Genomic DNA, 16,992 nt, shown 5'->3' with positions numbered 1-16,992 from the left:
TGCAGTTAAATTATTGTATATGACTTTTGTCTCATTCATGAATGCACATTGGACTTATCCAGTGGGCAATTGAACAATTTTCTAATTTTTGGTTCTTGGACACATTTTCATATTTGCAAAGGATGAGCTATTATTTAAGCAAAACAAACTAAAGAATAAGATAGGCTATTAATTTTCATTGCAAACCCTTTTCAATGTTTATGCCTAGCAGGCATGCCATTTTCTTTCTGTTCTTTCTGTTTTGTGTGAAGTCTCATGCTAACATTGATTTGACTATAAGAAAGCAACCATGATAGTTGTGATGAGGATCCCTTCTAGATAATTAAGCTGTCTCCTAAGTTAGTTGTGCCAATGATGATGTCATCTTTTGTAATGGCAGTATTGGTGCTCAATGAGGTCGACAGACTTTCAAGAGAAGCCCAGCATTCCCTTCGAAGAACAATGGAGAAGTATAGTGCATCATGCCGATTAATTCTATGTTGCAACAGTTCTTCAAAGGTTACGGAAGCAGTTCGGTCTCGCTGTCTAAACATCCGAATAAATGCACCAACAGAAGAGCAGGTTTGAAGGTTTTTTGGTTGTCTGCTTCAATCTTTTCTCAGTAGGAAATAAATTCTTCATTAATAAAGAGGAAAATTACAAGGATGAGTTAATCTTGAAAGAAAGGATTTTACTTTGCATAAGCACAGTTTTGAAAAGTGCAAGGCACGCTTAGGCACAAATTCTCCTTGACACTAGGTAAAGGTCAGCCCAATGTATCAACCTGAGCAAAATGAGGTGCAACCTAATCTACATATGCCATTTTATATTTTGATACGCAATTGTATTTGGACATAAAATGCTTATATAGAATTTAACTTGCTGATGCACATGCAGACATACTTACACAAAGAACATTCAATAACTTCAAACTTCTAGTGAATAGTTTCATAATTTTAGCACCAAGACAAAATATCAGCACTAAAATTTAAAACCAGAAACCATATTCGTCTCTAAACAGTTCTGAGAAATTGCAGTGAAAAGCAAGTTATGATTTTCTGTGAAAAATCATTTCAATAAGAAATTTCAGCTTGAATATTTATAAATAAAATACCACAATCTAAAAGGTCCCATAAAATGTTGATGTGTGGGTATTTCTACAGCTCTTACTTTATAGAGTGTTTAGGCACTATTCCTTACAATGTTGAACTATCTAATTCATTATATATTATCATTTGTTTTCATTATTGTTCATTTTTCTTTCTTTTTTATTTTTGCATTTCTGAAAGCTCTATATCTTTTTTTGATTGGAAACGACAAAGGCATATATTGATAAAAAGGAAAGTACAAGAGAAGGATGAGGAATCCTCCCACCAAAGAAAAACAAAACTACAATGAAACAAATGCGAGAAAATACAAATTAGATACAAACAACTTAAATACAAAGCTCTATATCTTTTTTAAGGTGTTATATTTTGAATTTCCCACAAGAAAATTACCACATTGTTAATGCATAACTTAAAAATAATTAAGTGAATGATGTGAAAAGCAAACTAATCAGTGACTACTACATCCTTGCCATATTGTAGTGCCCATGTGTTATTTGCAAAGAACAATTAGTGCAATATGATCTTCCTCCATGATCTATCTGTTTTTTTTTTATTAGACATCCATGATCTATTTTTATCCATGACAAACCACCAAAGTCACTTTCCTAATGAAACCTTGTTCAAGATCATCAAAATTCTAATATCAAAGCTGCCCTTCTCCTCAGTGGAGCAAACTGTCGACCATTTAACCCAAATGCATTTTCCTTTTACTCTTGTATCCTCAAATCTAAAAAGAGTTTTAACAAATCTCAAACCTCTACAATCAAGAAGAATAGTGGATTCATCCAATAGGGTCTGGGAAATGTTTTGACATGCATTTGAAAAATATTCTTTTCAGTCCACTGATAATAAAAACCGCTCAAAATGGGGCATGCAATGCTCCTGACTGCCACATGACCAAATAAAAAGACCACTTGCAAGGGGAATGTCCAACATATTGCACTCTGTGAACTCTGAGAAACTCCTCGTTGGAGTTAAAATCCTCCAGCAACTCTTTCTACCTTTTTTTTTGATAGGTAGCAGCAACTCTTTCTACCTTGGGCCAACTGAACTACATTTAAATCTCTCCTGGTACATTGTGAATCGTGGCACAATAAGTGCCTACCCCACCCCCCAACTGCAAGACCATGGACACCTAAGAACAGCAGGCAAAGCCATCTGCACAACGCTCAAAATTGTCTGATTGAAAACCCACTTCCATATCAGATTTTCCATAATCCTCTTGTTCCACACCAATATAACCATTGAGAGTACAAAATGTCCGGAGCTCCATAATCCAAGGAACACCCCACCTCCATGGTGCTAGCCTTTGCTTTGGTGACGTTCTCCAACTTAATTCCTGGAACAAAATGAGGTTCACTCTCTGATACCTCTCAGAAGGGATGCCATAATCTGGTTACCAACATCATTAAGCCTTCTAATGTTCCATGTAACAATTTGGACCTTCTTGGATCAACGACAAAAATAGTCAACTTTCTGCTTCCTTGGCCCTTGACTGGCATTATAAACAATGCCCTCTACTCTTGTAGTTGACTGAGTAACAAAGCTTCAACAGTTCTCTAACCTTTTTCAACGACCCCAATTTCCTCCTTTTCTCATGCTCCTGGACCCTTTCTGCCCTCATCTATGTTCCTTGATTCTGAAAATTTACTTTGGCATTGTGAGGCGCTTAGTGAGGTGCATCATCCGAGTATATTATAAGATGGAAATTTGTCATCTTCATTTTTATTGTGTGTAATAAAAAGCTGGTGGTTGTTGAAAGAGAAAAGCGTTGTTTTTTTCCCTGACAGGGATATGAACAGCCTTCAAGCTTACTTGTTATTATGCACCCCTTCTTACCATTAGTAGATTGGATCCTTCTGTAGCCTTAATAGAATGCCAAGGATGGTATTGGAACAAGCTTTTCCATTAACTTGTTTTTTTTATGCTTCCTTTTATTATTATCAGATAAGTACTGATGGTTGTTTATTTTTCAACCTTGATATCTGTTATCTCCTTCTATCGTGCTGCTATTGATAAGTCCAACAGTTTTAGGTTGTCTTCTAAAAGTGGCTTAAGATTGCTTGATGCAGTTTTAGAATTTCCAATTGTTATGTTCTCATGAGTCAGTAATTAACCCTCAGCAACATGACTCTCAAAAACTATATTTACAAGCTCAGATGTTATTTTTACCAGATTACTAAGGTGTTAGAGTTCATTGCTAAGAAAGAAGGGCTGCAACTTCCATCTGGATTTGCTACCCGCATTGCAGAAAAATCAAATCGGAGTTTAAGGAGGGCTATACTATCTTTTGAGACTTGTCGTGTCCAACAGTTGAGTTCTTTAACTCCTTTTATTAATCAGTGGCAATTTCATGTGTTTTTGAGCTCTTTTTCTTCCATTCAGTACTTGAAAATGTTTATTTAGCCTCACATAATTCCTTATAGCTATGCTTTTTGTGGTATCTCTATGGCTATAGGTATCCTTTTACAAATAACCAAGCAATGCCCCCTATGGATTGGGAGGAATATGTTTCTGAAATAGCATCTGACATAATGAAGGAGCAGAGCCCCAAAAGGTTAGGAACTATATGCATCTTACTTTATATAAACACTATAATGTTTAGTGAACATTTGACATTGTTTCCTTTTAAATTGGCTTCTTTTATAAAATTCGATTTAAGAACTTTGCTTTTTCTATTAAACAATTTTCCAAAGATATTTATGAATCCATCTGATGCTTCTATTTGAAGATATTCTAGCACTTATGGCACTCCTGGTTGGAAAGTTTCGTATCCTCCAAAAGAAACTAGAGTGAGAAAACAAAGAGTGTAGTCTTTGCATTCCTCACCATAAATCCTCCAAACGCAAAATTTTCAATCCATCACTGACAATGAATTGAAGGTGAGAAATGAAATCATAATGGTTTAAGGAGATGGCTTTCTAGGAACAATGGTATGAATTTGTCATCATAAAATTGGTGTTCCAATCATTACTGCACTCTGGAAGTGCTTCTAATGTCTCTCCAACCCATATATACTGCTCACATCTCTCGTATGAAATGACCACAATCACTTAGTAACATGAATTCCTGACCACTCCAGAATTTTCTCAATTCTAGAGGCACACTCTGGGTTGTGGTTTTTGTGTCTAAAATAGTTTAGTAGATTAGGCATTTTTGTTGTAGGATTCCTAGTATCTTTACTAGTATCTAGGATTTCTAATATCTCTCCTTATATCTAGAATTCATAATACTTTGGGATTCTTGATGCCTCTAGGATTCCACGTTTTCTCTATATTTATACCACTGTAATCCAAGTGTCTTCTAGTAAAGAAAAACTTGATAAATTGCTGAATGAATATTTTCATTTATCTCAAGGATATTTATATAGGTACAAGGCTATTTTAGGATAGCCAACTATATAAAATAATTGAGAACTATATAGAATAATATACAGTTGTATAAATCACGACTACACAATCAATTACAGCTGCATACACGGCTATAGGTCACAGCTAATCACAGTTGTATGTGCTAAAGGTTGGGCTTTTGTTTTGTTTGTTATGTTTTTGGTGTGATCTATTTGGATTTAATTGTTTTTATGGTGTGCAGCATGGATTTCGAAGGCTTTTAGGCTGATTAGTCTTGTTGGAGCCCTATATAATCTTGTAGCAAAAGTCTTTGCTATCAGCATATTTAAAAAGATAATTGGGGGAATGTAGTTTTGGATTCCTGGAATACCATTTGTGATGAAAAGCTAAATCCTGGATGCAACTTTGGTCACTAATAAGGCTATAGTGGACTTGAGACAAAAAAATAGAGAAAAAGCTTCAAAGGCCAATTTAGTTGCTAAAATTGGATGTCGAAAAAGCCAATGATCATGTGAATTGGAATTTTCTCCTTCCAGTCATGGAAAAAATAGGTTTTGGGAAAAAATTGATATACCTATCATGAGATTAGTCAATGGTACTCTCATAAAGTTTTTCTAGAGTTTTAAAGGCTTGCAGTAGTGTAACCTCTTTCCTATTACCTTTTTGAATTGATCATGGAAGTCCTTATCTCTTGAATTTTGAAAGCAAGGGGTTACATAAGCAATTTTAAGGTGGGTGGGAAAGAAGGGATGGGAAGTTTCTTACTTTTTATATATGATAAATTGCTATTCCATGAGACCAATGTGGAGCACATCTCAAATTCTGGAAATGGGTGCTAATATGTTTTCAACTTTGGTCATGTCTGAAAACTAATTTTCACAAGACTGAATTGATTCCTATCGGCAATGTTGGAGATTGATAAATTTACCTATTTGTTTGGCTACATAGTTGGTTGCATTTCTTTTATATATCTTGGGTTGCCTCTAGGAGTGTCTCATAGGTCTGTTGGTGTGTGTGATTCATTTGAGGAAAGATTTGAAAGGAGATTAGCCACATGGAAGAAACAGTATTTGTTGAAAGGGAGAAAATTAGCCCTGATCAAGAGCATCCTTTCAAGCCACCCAATTTATTTTCTTTATTTCCCAAAAAAGTACAGAGATTTTTGCAGGGGAATGCATAGAGGAGAAAAAATTGCATTTTGTGACCCATGTGACTGTTTTCAAGGATAAAAAGGATGGGGGGTTGGGCATTAGGAAGTTAGATGCTCTGAATAAGGTGTTACTTGGCAAACAGTTGTAAAGATATAGTCATGAGCTATGGAGGACAATCATATGGGGAAAGTATGGTGTAGTGGAAGGGGGTTGGTGCATTGAAGAAGTGAGCGAGGCTTTTGGTGCAGGGATGTGGAAAGACATTAGGAGGCAATGAGAAGAGTTCAGTAGCATAACTTTCATTTGGTCAGAATGGTAGAAGGACCAATTTTATGTTGGATAATTGGGTGGGGAACGACCTCTAAAGAGGCTCTTCCTATGCTGTTTGACATTGCCTTGTCAAGAAATTTTAGTGGTTGATTTGTGAGAGACAAAGGTGTATGGAGGCCACTTGTCCTTGAATTCTAGATGAAACCTGCAGAATTGGGAAGGTGGATCTGGTTTTTTTTTAAGCTTATCAATGTTGTGAGCTTGCAAGCTCAAGGGGAGGACAAGGTATTATGGAGGAAGGAGAATAAAAGGAGTTTTTAGATGAAATCCTTTTATAGATTCTTATGTATTGAGGATAGAGAGCTCTTCCCTATTCAAGATGTTTGGGGTGCTAGGGCTTCTTTCAAAATGCTTGTTTTTTTTTCATAGCTTTGGAGGCGATGTTAGGGAAAATCTCTACTAAAGATCTTCTTATGAGGAGAGTCCAGTAAGCAGATGCAACCTTTGTAAAGATGATTAAGGACCAACAAATCACATCCAAATTCGTTATAACATAACAAGACAACTGTGAGATATGTTGCTGGCTATTTTTGGGATGCAATGGTTCTTTCCTACTGTCAGCTAAAGATCTTCTGTTAGGTTGGAAGTTTTGGAGGTTAGATGAATCATGTAAGAAGGTTTGGCATTTGGCTCTATTTGACTTATTTTGGCGCGTCTAGAGGGCGTAAAAATCATGTTTTTATGGCAAAAAACGTTCATATCCAAAGCTAATGGAGAACTTCATTAAGTTCCTTTGGGAATGATCTAGATTCCTGTTAGGTTTGGAAACCTGTTCATTATTGAAGCTCATTGATAGTGTAAATTGTAGATAGCTAGATTGAGCTTTGCTGTTTTTTTTTGGGGAGAGGTTTGGTTTTCTTGTTTTTTGGTGCTTCTTGTGCATAGGGTGCACCCCCTTTTTGTTAGGTTCCTATGAAGAATGATGTTATGAGTTTCTTTAGGAGTTCAACGTGCATGGAAGTTTTGCAAAGAGCTTGAATGTAACCTTTTTGGTTTTAATCCCAAAAAAAGGGGGTAGAGGATTTAAGGGATTTAGACCAATTAGTTTGGTTGGCGGATTGTATAAATGATTGGCCAAGGTGTTAGCCAATAGGCTTAAAAAGGTGGTTGGAAAAGTGATCTCAGAAGTTCAAAATGCTTATGGGGAGGGAAGGCAAATTTTGGATGCTTCATTTATTGCTATTAAGGCCGTTAACTCCATTATGAAAATAATTGTTGTGGCACTTTATGTAAGCTTGATATAGAGAAAACTTATGATCATGTGGATTGGACTTTTTTGCTTTCGGTTTTGCATAAGATAGGCTTTGGTGAAAGGTGGATTGGGTGGATGAAAAGGTGCATCTCTACAACAAGCTTCTCTACTTTGGTCAATTGTACTCCATTTGGTTTCTTTTAGAGCTCTAAAGGTTTATAAGACAAGGGGATCCCCTCTCACCCTACTTATTTGTTGTGGCTTTAGAGGCACTCAGTTGTTTGATAAAAAGAGCAAGTTAGTGGGGACTTCTTAAAGGGTTGCCAAATGAGGGGTAAGGGTGGATAAGGGGTGATTATTTCCCATTTTTTGTTTGTGGATGACACCTTGTCTTTTGTGAAGCCTCTGAGGAGCATATGACATATATAAGCTAACTGCTAATGTGGTTTGAGGCCATATCAGGGTTGAAAATAAATATGGATAAGAGTGAGCTAATTCCAGTATGAGAGGTGAACAATATTGAGGATTTGGCTCTTAAGCTGGGTTGTAAGGTGGGTGGGCTTCCTTCGTCTTATCTAGGTCTCCCATTGGGTGCCCCATTTAAGTTTGTAGCAGTTTGGGATGGTGTGGAAGAGAGGTTTCAAAGAGAATTGACCATGTGGAAAAGACAATACATCTTCAAAGGAGGAAGAATTACTCGTATTTGAAGCACCTTGTCTAGTTTGCTTATTTATTTTATGTCCTCGTTGTGCATTCCAAGGCCGATTAGATTGAGAGTGGAGCAGATTCAAAGGGACTTTCTTTGGGGTGGTGGGGCTCTTGAGCAGAAAACACATCTAGTGCAGTGGGATATAGTTTGCCTTGACAAGAGGAAAGGGGGCTTTGGAGTGAAGCGTCTTTCCACTCTCAATAAGACTCTTCTGAGCAAGTGGAATTGAAGCTATGCTATTGAAAAAGGGGCCCTCTGAAATTGTGTTATTGGTGGGAAGTATGGGGAAGAAGAAAGGGGGTGGTGTTCTAGGGAGGTGAGGGAGGGGTTTGGTGTTGGTGTTTGGAAAGCTACAAGGAAGGAGTGGGGGTTTGTGAGCAGTAGGATCTCCTTCACAGCGGGTAATTGACAAAGGGTCAAATTTTGGAAGGACAAGTGGTGTGGGAATGGTCTATTGTGTAACTCTTTTCTATCATTATTTGCCTTAGCAAGTTCTAAGGATGTGTGGGATTCTTTTGTCCTGGGGAGGGGGGTTGGAGCCCCTCTTTCTCTAGACCCATTAATGATTGAGAAGTGGGAAGTGCGGAGAGGTTTCTTCCATGCTTGGATGAGATGAGGGTGCACAAGGATGACGAAGATAAGGTGCTTTGGACAGAGACTAAGAATGGGAAGTATACCTTGAAGTCCCTTTATATGGTTTTGGAGTTGGGGTCTTCGATTTCTTTTCCTTGGAGCAACATTTGGAAGACGTGGGTGCATCCTAGAGTCGGTTTCTTTGCTTGGGAGGTGACATGGGGAAAAGCCTTAATTTTGGATCAAGTTCATAAAAGGGGGTGGTCTTTGGAAAATAGATGCTTGTTGTGTCATGTGGAGGAAGAATCCATAGATCATCCCTTGTCCATTGTGTAAAGACAAAAGTCTTGTGGGAGTTGCTTTTTACCCTTTTTAGAATGAACTTTGAGGGGGAAGAGCTCTCAATCCAAAGGCTAAAAAGTTCTTTTGTTTGTTGTCTTTGGTCGGAAGCTAAGGGGTGTATAGATAGATGATGTTCCTCTTAACTCTTTTTAGCTTTCTAGATTGGTTAGGCCCTTGGTGAGGGTGGGTTGGTTTTGTTCCTTTTATTTTGTAACTTTGGTTTAGTATGGTGGTGGTTGGTGGTAGCTGAATACGTTTTGTATACCTTGGGCTGCTATTTTGGCGGCCCTTTTTATTATATTTTTCTTTTTATCTATCAAAAAAAAAAATCTTTCGTGATATGTAGGATTCCTAATACTTTAAGGATATATACCATTGCAATGCCAAGTAAAAAAGGTGGTTTTTTTCCTTGTTTAAACATATGGAGAAGTAATACAATAGGGACATGTATTTCAGCAAGATTAAGATAGAGTGATTGTACCTTCTAATGTTGATAGGCATTCTTCCAGCCATCAAGAGGCCTAGAAACTCCACCACTGGGTCCTGAAACCAAGCTCTATGGGATTGTCACCTAGGAAGGCCTACATAATTGAAGCTCACCGGTTGTCCATGTAACACACAAAGGAAGATGATTTCCCTAATTGCTCTTGATTGGAATAGATGACTGATATAGTACCTATACATATGGGTATAATCTGAAGGCCTTGAACCATCACAAAAAAATGAGCATGAGGTAGGTTTTGAGATTTTCTCTTCATTGGCAGTATCTCTTCATATGGGTATAATCTGAAGGCCTTAAACTATCACAAAAAAATGAGCATGAGGTAGGTTTTGAGATTTTCTCTTCATTGGAACTCAAGAATCCAGGTGCTCACACCTAAATCCAGATCCCTTTGGTGCACCTTGCACTTCAGATTTCTGATCATCCTATCAAGAAGATCCACCGTTAAAGTAATAAAAAGGGAGTTAACCTCTAGAAGCCACAATCCAACCTTAGCTTTATCATTGATGTGACCAGACAAACTTACCAAATCCAACCTTTGGTTCATCAATATTATATAAAACACAACCTTCTTAGCAAGAAAATGGGCCAGAAAGCCCTGATCCACATTGGTCATAGGATTTTTTAAGGTCATAGAAGGACCATCACCCCTTACTCCTCAAATAGCAATTTCTCAATGATAATATCATTATCAATCAAGACAGCATCAAGAATGTGCCCTCCTCTAATGAATGCAGGCCCGCCTATTAAAGGGAAAGAAGCTCAGACAGCACCTTGTGCATATGTTTGGAAAGAACCTTTGCTGGGATCTTATACAAACTAGATCTGTGTCAGAAAACCATATATCCATACAATAAGTGGTTTTTCCATTATGGTTATTTATCTAATATTTGATGGGTCAAATTTCTCAACAAAACTTTTTTAAACTCGTCCATGGCTCCACTCAAATTACAGTTAGGATCTTTTAATCCTTTCCTTCATTTTGGGGAAGTTGAACAAAGCAATATTTATTTCTTTCTGTGAGAAATCTGATTCAACTGGTAATAAATTGGATATTATAAAAGCAATGCAGTCTTTTAGGCTACCTTTCATTTTGACAGAACCAAGATTTCTTGATTTGTTGTGGATAAGATATTGTTGTATAGGTTGATTTTATTATTTAGTCATGTTAATTATCGTTAAGCTATGCATATGGAGAAAAATATTATTTTACATTGGCAATATCTTTGTTCATCTTAACACTGCATCCAGATGTGGTTCACCATCTTCATATGCACATCTTATTCCTCTTCGTTTAAAGGGAGATGGTGTTAGAGGAGTGGAGGACCCTTCATTGATCATGAGCTGATCAGGACATTGAAGGGATTTGAGACATGATATTTAGTTGTTCCACTTACAAAGCTTTCATTGACATATTATGAGCTTATTAGAGTTCTTCATAAATGTTTTTAATTGGTATTCTTAAAGCATGTAATCTCTACTTATCAGTTCAATTTATTTCAACCATCCTGCTTGGAATCTGTAAGGGATTTTCCAGCCATAATTTCCTATAATGTTGACTAATACAAGTAGCTAGGATTGTTAATTGCTGGCCTTCCATTGTGAGCTTCCTATTCTTTCTCTACTAACTTAAATGGTTCATATATTTAGTATCTACATTCTGCTGCAACCTTTCTAACTATACATTTTCTATCATGCTTTAGGCTGTTTCAAGTCCGAGGAAAACTGTATGAACTACTCATCAATTGCATTCCTCCAGAAATCATTTTAAAGGTAAATTAACCACCGACCGTACCATGTTTCATTAAATTTTACCTCTGTGATTTGAAGTATTCTTTTCTCTTGGTTTTCAGAGGCTGCTTTTGGAACTATTGAAGAAACTGGATGCCGAACTAAAGCATGAGGTCTGCCATTGGGCTGCATACTATGTAAGTTAATGATCATTTCCCATTCTTCTTCTTCTTTTTTTTCTTTAATCTTTTTTTTTTTTTCTATTTCTTCGATAAGAAAGAACCTTTTCATTTAATAGTAGGAAGAAAAATGTTACAAGAAGGATGGGCTATCCTTCAAGGCCAATAAAAGAGAAGTATCATGGATAAGGATTCATCATCAACACAACTGTGAGCCTAAAACATCATCCTAAAATGCTAGTAATGCATCAAGAGCCTAGATAAAACTAGCAAGAATGTCTAACAAATGTCTCTTGCAACTAAGCTCGTCTCTTAGCCAACTGATCTGTTACTTCTTTGATGTCATCATCATTTTGGAAGAGCAATTTTAGAGATTTAAGATCTTTTGAGTCCTCATTTCCCTTTTCCATGTTAGCCTCCTTCCCTGATAAATGAATAATTTAGTCCTAATTGACCTGAAAAAGCTGAATAATTTAGTCCTAATGAACAACCTTAGCTTTGCAACAGTAAAGTCCAAGGCTGGGATTCCCTCTATTGTCAAATCTGGAAAAGTTGGCTTAGACAGAGCCTTAATCATACTACCATGGTGATCTTGGAGAATCTCACCAACCCCTAATTGACCTGGATTCTCCTACAAACACCATTCAAAATTTAAATCCTGAAGGTGGAGGGTTCTTTGACTATGCTAACCCTAGTCTGAGTCCAGCTACCAACTCTTCCACTTTACACCTCTCTAGTCTTGATAAATGAATCGAAATCAAAGTTTTGGGAAGGAGAAGAATGGGATGACCTAAAACTTGAGATATACGAATTTCTTCACTCCTGAAATATGACAAAGGTCTAGGTGGTGAACACAAAGAAGATGTTTCTAACAGTAGAGATCATTCCATGAATGAATTCTTAAACCATCTCCCAATTGGTTGATAGTTTCCTAAATTTGGAAGTTGCTTTCCAATGACCATGTCCTTCTGCTCTGTGTCAATAATCAAGTTGAGGTGTGATTAGGTCTGGCAGTTTATACTTGCCATCTGTGTGATTTGCCCAACTCAGTAATCTGTCTGCTACATGCTTGGGGCATATGCATAAAATGATGATGATTGTGATATCGATCCCAGCTAGATTCTTTGTGCTGGAAATCAAGCCAATCCTATAAAACTGTTCATTTCCTTCTGGAAAGTTCCCTCATTCTGTGTGCCAACTGCCCTAACCCCCAGCTAAAATAAAAAAATAAACGAAAGGGAATAAAAAAGAGCAAGAAATAAAGAGAATAGCTTATATGTCCTTGGTCCATTCCATCTTTGGTAGAAGAGGAATTCTTGGCATTTATGCCTACTAGTACAACTCGTCCATTCCATTTCGTGGCTGAAGAATTCTTGGCATTTTAACTGATCATTACAGCTTTTTGATGGACCTGCTAAACAATATATTCTTGATGATACATGCAGAACATGCAAGATAAGAAGGCATTTGGCAGTTGCCCACTTCTTCCATTTGTTATTATTATATCTTTCTGGTTACCTATCAAAAAACAAAAAAAATTCTATCTTTCTGGTGTTTAGCTGGAAGAAAAGCAGAATTTTTGCTATGGGGATGAGCAAGTCTGGTTGTATAACTGTTATGTAAGGATTGTGATATGAGTTCCCTTGGAGATATTGAAGAGTGATAAGTAGTTTAATATCCCTTTGTCCCTTGCTTGGTTGGTTATTTAAGGCCTTTGCTTGGTTAGTAGTACATGGGAAGGTAAACACCAATGACAAGTTGCAGTTGAGAAGGACAAATCCTTTTGTCCTCAGTGGTGCATTCTATGCAAAGGAAATGGAGAATCGATTGACCACCTTTTTCTTCATTGTCCTTTATCTATTGGGCTTTGGCACAAACTCTTCAATCTAGCAGGGTTGGCTTGGGTTCCACCAAGGAGTATTATGGACATGATGATTATTGCATTTAAAGGTTTAGGAAATTCAATTTGAGGCAAGACACTTTGGCAAATCGCTTGCCTCACTTTGTTGTGGATGGTGTGGCAAGAGAGAAATGTTAGGATTTTTGAGGATAAGGGGAGATCGAAAGAGATGTTATGGGATTTACTTCATTTCTATTCCTCTCTTTGAGCCTCTTGTACTGCTGCTTTTAGAGGAGTTCCTCTTAGTGTTTTACAACTCAATTGGACTGCGGTTTGTGATTCAAAAGTTTGAGATAGTTGGGGTTTTTCTTTGTATATAGTTTTCTAAAGTTGGGTGTTTTCTGTTTTGATCAGTTTCTATTTTTGTGGGAAGGACCTCTCATCCTTCTCTTGTATCTTTTCTTTTATTAATACATTTTTCTTCTTTTCTGATAAAAAAAAGTAGTTTCATATCTAGTATATTAAACATAAGCTCTGCCAACACTTAATGCACTAGCAGTTGGATAGGAGGTGCAGGAGTCTCATGATTGTAGCATATTTGCATATGTCAGCAGGTTTATGGCCTTCTTACCTTGAAATAAAAATGTTATATCTAACTTTTAAAATGTTCCGAACTTTGCGGGTTCTTATTTAATTTAATTTATTTTATTTTATTTTTTATACAGGAGCATAGGATGCGACTTGGACAGAAAGCAATATTTCACATCGAAGGTGCTTTGCGCAATCTTTAATCTTTGTGATTTAATGTGATGTTGCTTCTTGTATTTTTTTTTCCTAGAAGTTTTCATGCCTCTCATATTCTGCTTTCAGTTTGAATATTTTCTGAGAGGAATTAGAATCAAACAAATTGCATACAAAATGTCTGGGTCTTGCTCTTCCTATATAATATGTTAGAACCTCCTTTAGCTGAAGCATGATGGTTTGAAACCACCTCTTACAGATTCTATCCTTTTAGCACCCCTGTCCAGTTGACTTTTCCTCTTTAGGTATAGTTATTCATCCCCTTCAAACAACAGCTGTGATATAATGCTTAACAGCTTAAGATAAAGGAGCAGCTTGCTGCTTGTTGACTACGTCGATCATTAAATCATATGCTTTTCCAATCAAGTGTTTATCTATTTTAATTAAATTGGTTGTGATCTAGAATTGCTAGTAAAAATGATTGGGCAGCTTTCTGATGTTAGTTGGTGTTGATCAAAATTTTGCAGCATTTGTGGCCAAGTTCATGAGCATTTATAAGGCTTTCCTCATTGCAACTTTTGGCTGAAGACTTACCTGCACTCCAATCAAATCTGTTGAATGTAATGAAAAGTACGTTCCCCCCCTTTTAACAACTGGCTATTTTTCAATTTGATGATTTGCTTATTCCAGGTTGTCTAAAGAGGTTTTTCCACCATCCAAAAATATATATGTATACATGTGGAAAATGATTAGTGCTAGGGCTGCAACTCAGAGCTGTTTGGGATGAAAGAAGATGAGTTTAGTTCCCATGGATTGGGAAGAGGAGACTTGGCAGTTGGCATTACCAGATGTGTTAAATGTTAATTAATATTTTTAATGTATTTATGCTAATGTTAGCAGTAGACTTCATGGCCTTGGGTACATGGATTCAAAATTTTAAGAATTATTTGATAAGTGTTTTTTAAAACCGTTTTTTATTCTTTAGAATAAAAAGATAGAAAAACACGTTTAATAAAAAAAATTATTTTATGTTTTTAGATAATATTTTCTTCATTGTTTTCATTCATTTTTTAGAGTTGTTTTTAAAAATAATTATATAAACATATATAATAATTAAAAATAAAATATTAGACATAAAAATTATTTTTTAAATATATTTAAAAATATCTTAAAAATATTTTAGGTTTTTAAATTGATTTTTATTTTATAAAAATTATAAAACAGTTTAAAAAAATTTGTTCTTAAAAATTATTTTTTAGAATTGATTTCGGTGATCATTAGTAAGCAAAAGTAAGCTCCCAAGCATGATTTATCTTCATCCTCACTATCAACCTTTCAATACCAACCTTCAACGGTTTTTTGGATTTGAAGCTTAAAAACAGTTTTTAAGAAGTCAAAACAAAATTCATTAAAAACAGTATTTTAATAATCCAATTTTCATTATTAAAACACCTCTTATATATATATATAATTTAATTAGAAATTTTAGCATTCTTCTCATATCTGTACTTTTTTGTTATATTTTGTAAAATATTTGTTTTAGGAAATTAACTTAATAACTTAAAGTGATTTAAAAACTTTAGTTAAATCATTAGGTAAATTAAGTATGTTTGATAAAATAATTTAATGACACATCTTAAAATCAAAAACAATTTTAAGTAATCGATAAAAATAATTAAAATAATTAATTTATTCTTAAGTTCATATATTTATTTTACCTTTTTACCTTCTTTTTTCCTAATTACTCCGATTTTCTTCGTTACTTCACGATTTCTATTGTTATTTGACTTTTTTTTTTTTTTTTTTGTCTTAGTTATAATTTATAAGAATAAGTATGTAAATTTGATGATTTAAAATAAATTTTAAGTTAATTTTATCGAATAACCTTAATACCTAAAATAAAAATTAAGTAATAAGTTTTGAATCAACAAATTAAGTATAATTTAACTTAAAATTAACTTAAATTATTAGATAATAAGTATTAAGTTTTATCAAACACCCTTTAATGCTTGTTTGAATAGATTTCTTGTTTATTGCTTCTAAAAATAAAAATAGTAATAATTTTATATAAAATATGTAGTAATTTTTATATGAAAAAAATATGGATTTAGTCTATCTCTAAAATTATTTTTAAAATTTTAAAATTTGAGATAGTAAATTTTTTTCAATGCTTTAATAATTTTAAATAGTTTTAAAAATCACACTCTTTTTAAATAAGCTTTAAAGAGCTAGCAACACCTTAATTTTATTTTTATAAATTATTTTTAAGACTATTCATTTTTTATTATTTTTTATATTAATATTTTCCCTAGATTGAATTTTATCTTTGCTACGTCAATATTGAAATATTAAAATAATGCATACTAATAATAATAATATGAGTAATTATATAAATATCTCTATACTTATGTGTAATCATAAAAACATCCTTGTAAGGATATGTAAGTAGCATAAAGACCCTTAAAATTATTGCTAATTCCAAAAATGCCCAATAATATGAGTAATTGTAAAAAGACACTTATATTATGAGTAATTTTCCTAAATAACCCTGGTAATATATATAATTATAAAAATACCCTTATAAATATGGATAATTAAAAAAAAGTGCTGAAGATGGATGCAGTTGAACGGTTGTGAAGGTATTTGGAAATTGGAAGGTGGGTATCATAAATGCACGAAACCCCTACAATTCTGTATGATTGCAAAGAGACCCATATAATTACGATAAATATGAAAAAACCCCTAAAATTATGAGTAATTGTATAAATATCTCATACAATTGATTTTAATTAATCAAGCACCCTTCAAATTATGGGTAGTTATACAAAACCCCTTTAATTATGAGTAATTTCATATATAACTCCCAAAATTTATATAATTATGAAAATACCCTTATAATTTAGTCTTATTTATTTGCATCATTGTATTTTGATCCCATTTATTAGTATTATCATGCCAAGACTCCATATTTGGATGCCCATAAATGTCATTTCAGTACTTTAGTATTTTTCGATATTAGATCTTTGTTCCATGATTGAACTTAAAATTATTTTAGTAAAAATAGTTTTTGGTTCTTAAAAAATTGTGAAAAATTATTTTCCAAAAAACACATTTGGTAATTTTTTAAAACAAATTTTGATATAAAAATGTGTTTGAAAAGATGGAAATAGTGTATTTTTTGAGAATATATTTTAATTATTTTAAAAATAATTATTTAAATATGAAAAATAATTAAAAATAAAAAATAATATGAAAAGGCAGAAA

At 34.5% G+C, this 16,992-nt stretch overlaps 1 protein-coding gene across 1 annotated transcript in view; it reads left to right on the top strand.

Moving 5' to 3' along the window:
* The window catches only part of LOC117920281 (replication factor C subunit 3), a 32,494-nt gene extending 17,857 nt beyond the window's left edge, over positions 1-14,637 (top strand). Inside the window, exons 5-11 of the mRNA XM_034837714.1 lie at positions 380-561; positions 3,264-3,400; positions 3,547-3,645; positions 10,941-11,010; positions 11,091-11,165; positions 13,713-13,758; positions 14,256-14,637. Coding sequence (XP_034693605.1) covers positions 380-561; positions 3,264-3,400; positions 3,547-3,645; positions 10,941-11,010; positions 11,091-11,165; positions 13,713-13,758; positions 14,256-14,314 — 668 coding nt within the window. The 3' untranslated portion in view covers positions 14,315-14,637. The remainder of the gene's footprint in view (positions 1-379; positions 562-3,263; positions 3,401-3,546; positions 3,646-10,940; positions 11,011-11,090; positions 11,166-13,712; positions 13,759-14,255) is intronic.
* The last annotated feature ends 2,355 nt before the right edge of the window (positions 14,638-16,992 follow it).

The sequence above is a fragment of the Vitis riparia genome, chromosome 8, assembly GCF_004353265.1.
Source record: "Vitis riparia cultivar Riparia Gloire de Montpellier isolate 1030 chromosome 8, EGFV_Vit.rip_1.0, whole genome shotgun sequence".
In the NCBI taxonomy this organism is placed as follows: Eukaryota; Viridiplantae; Streptophyta; class Magnoliopsida; order Vitales; family Vitaceae; genus Vitis; species Vitis riparia.
This window is presented reverse-complemented; position numbering and strand designations above follow the sequence as displayed.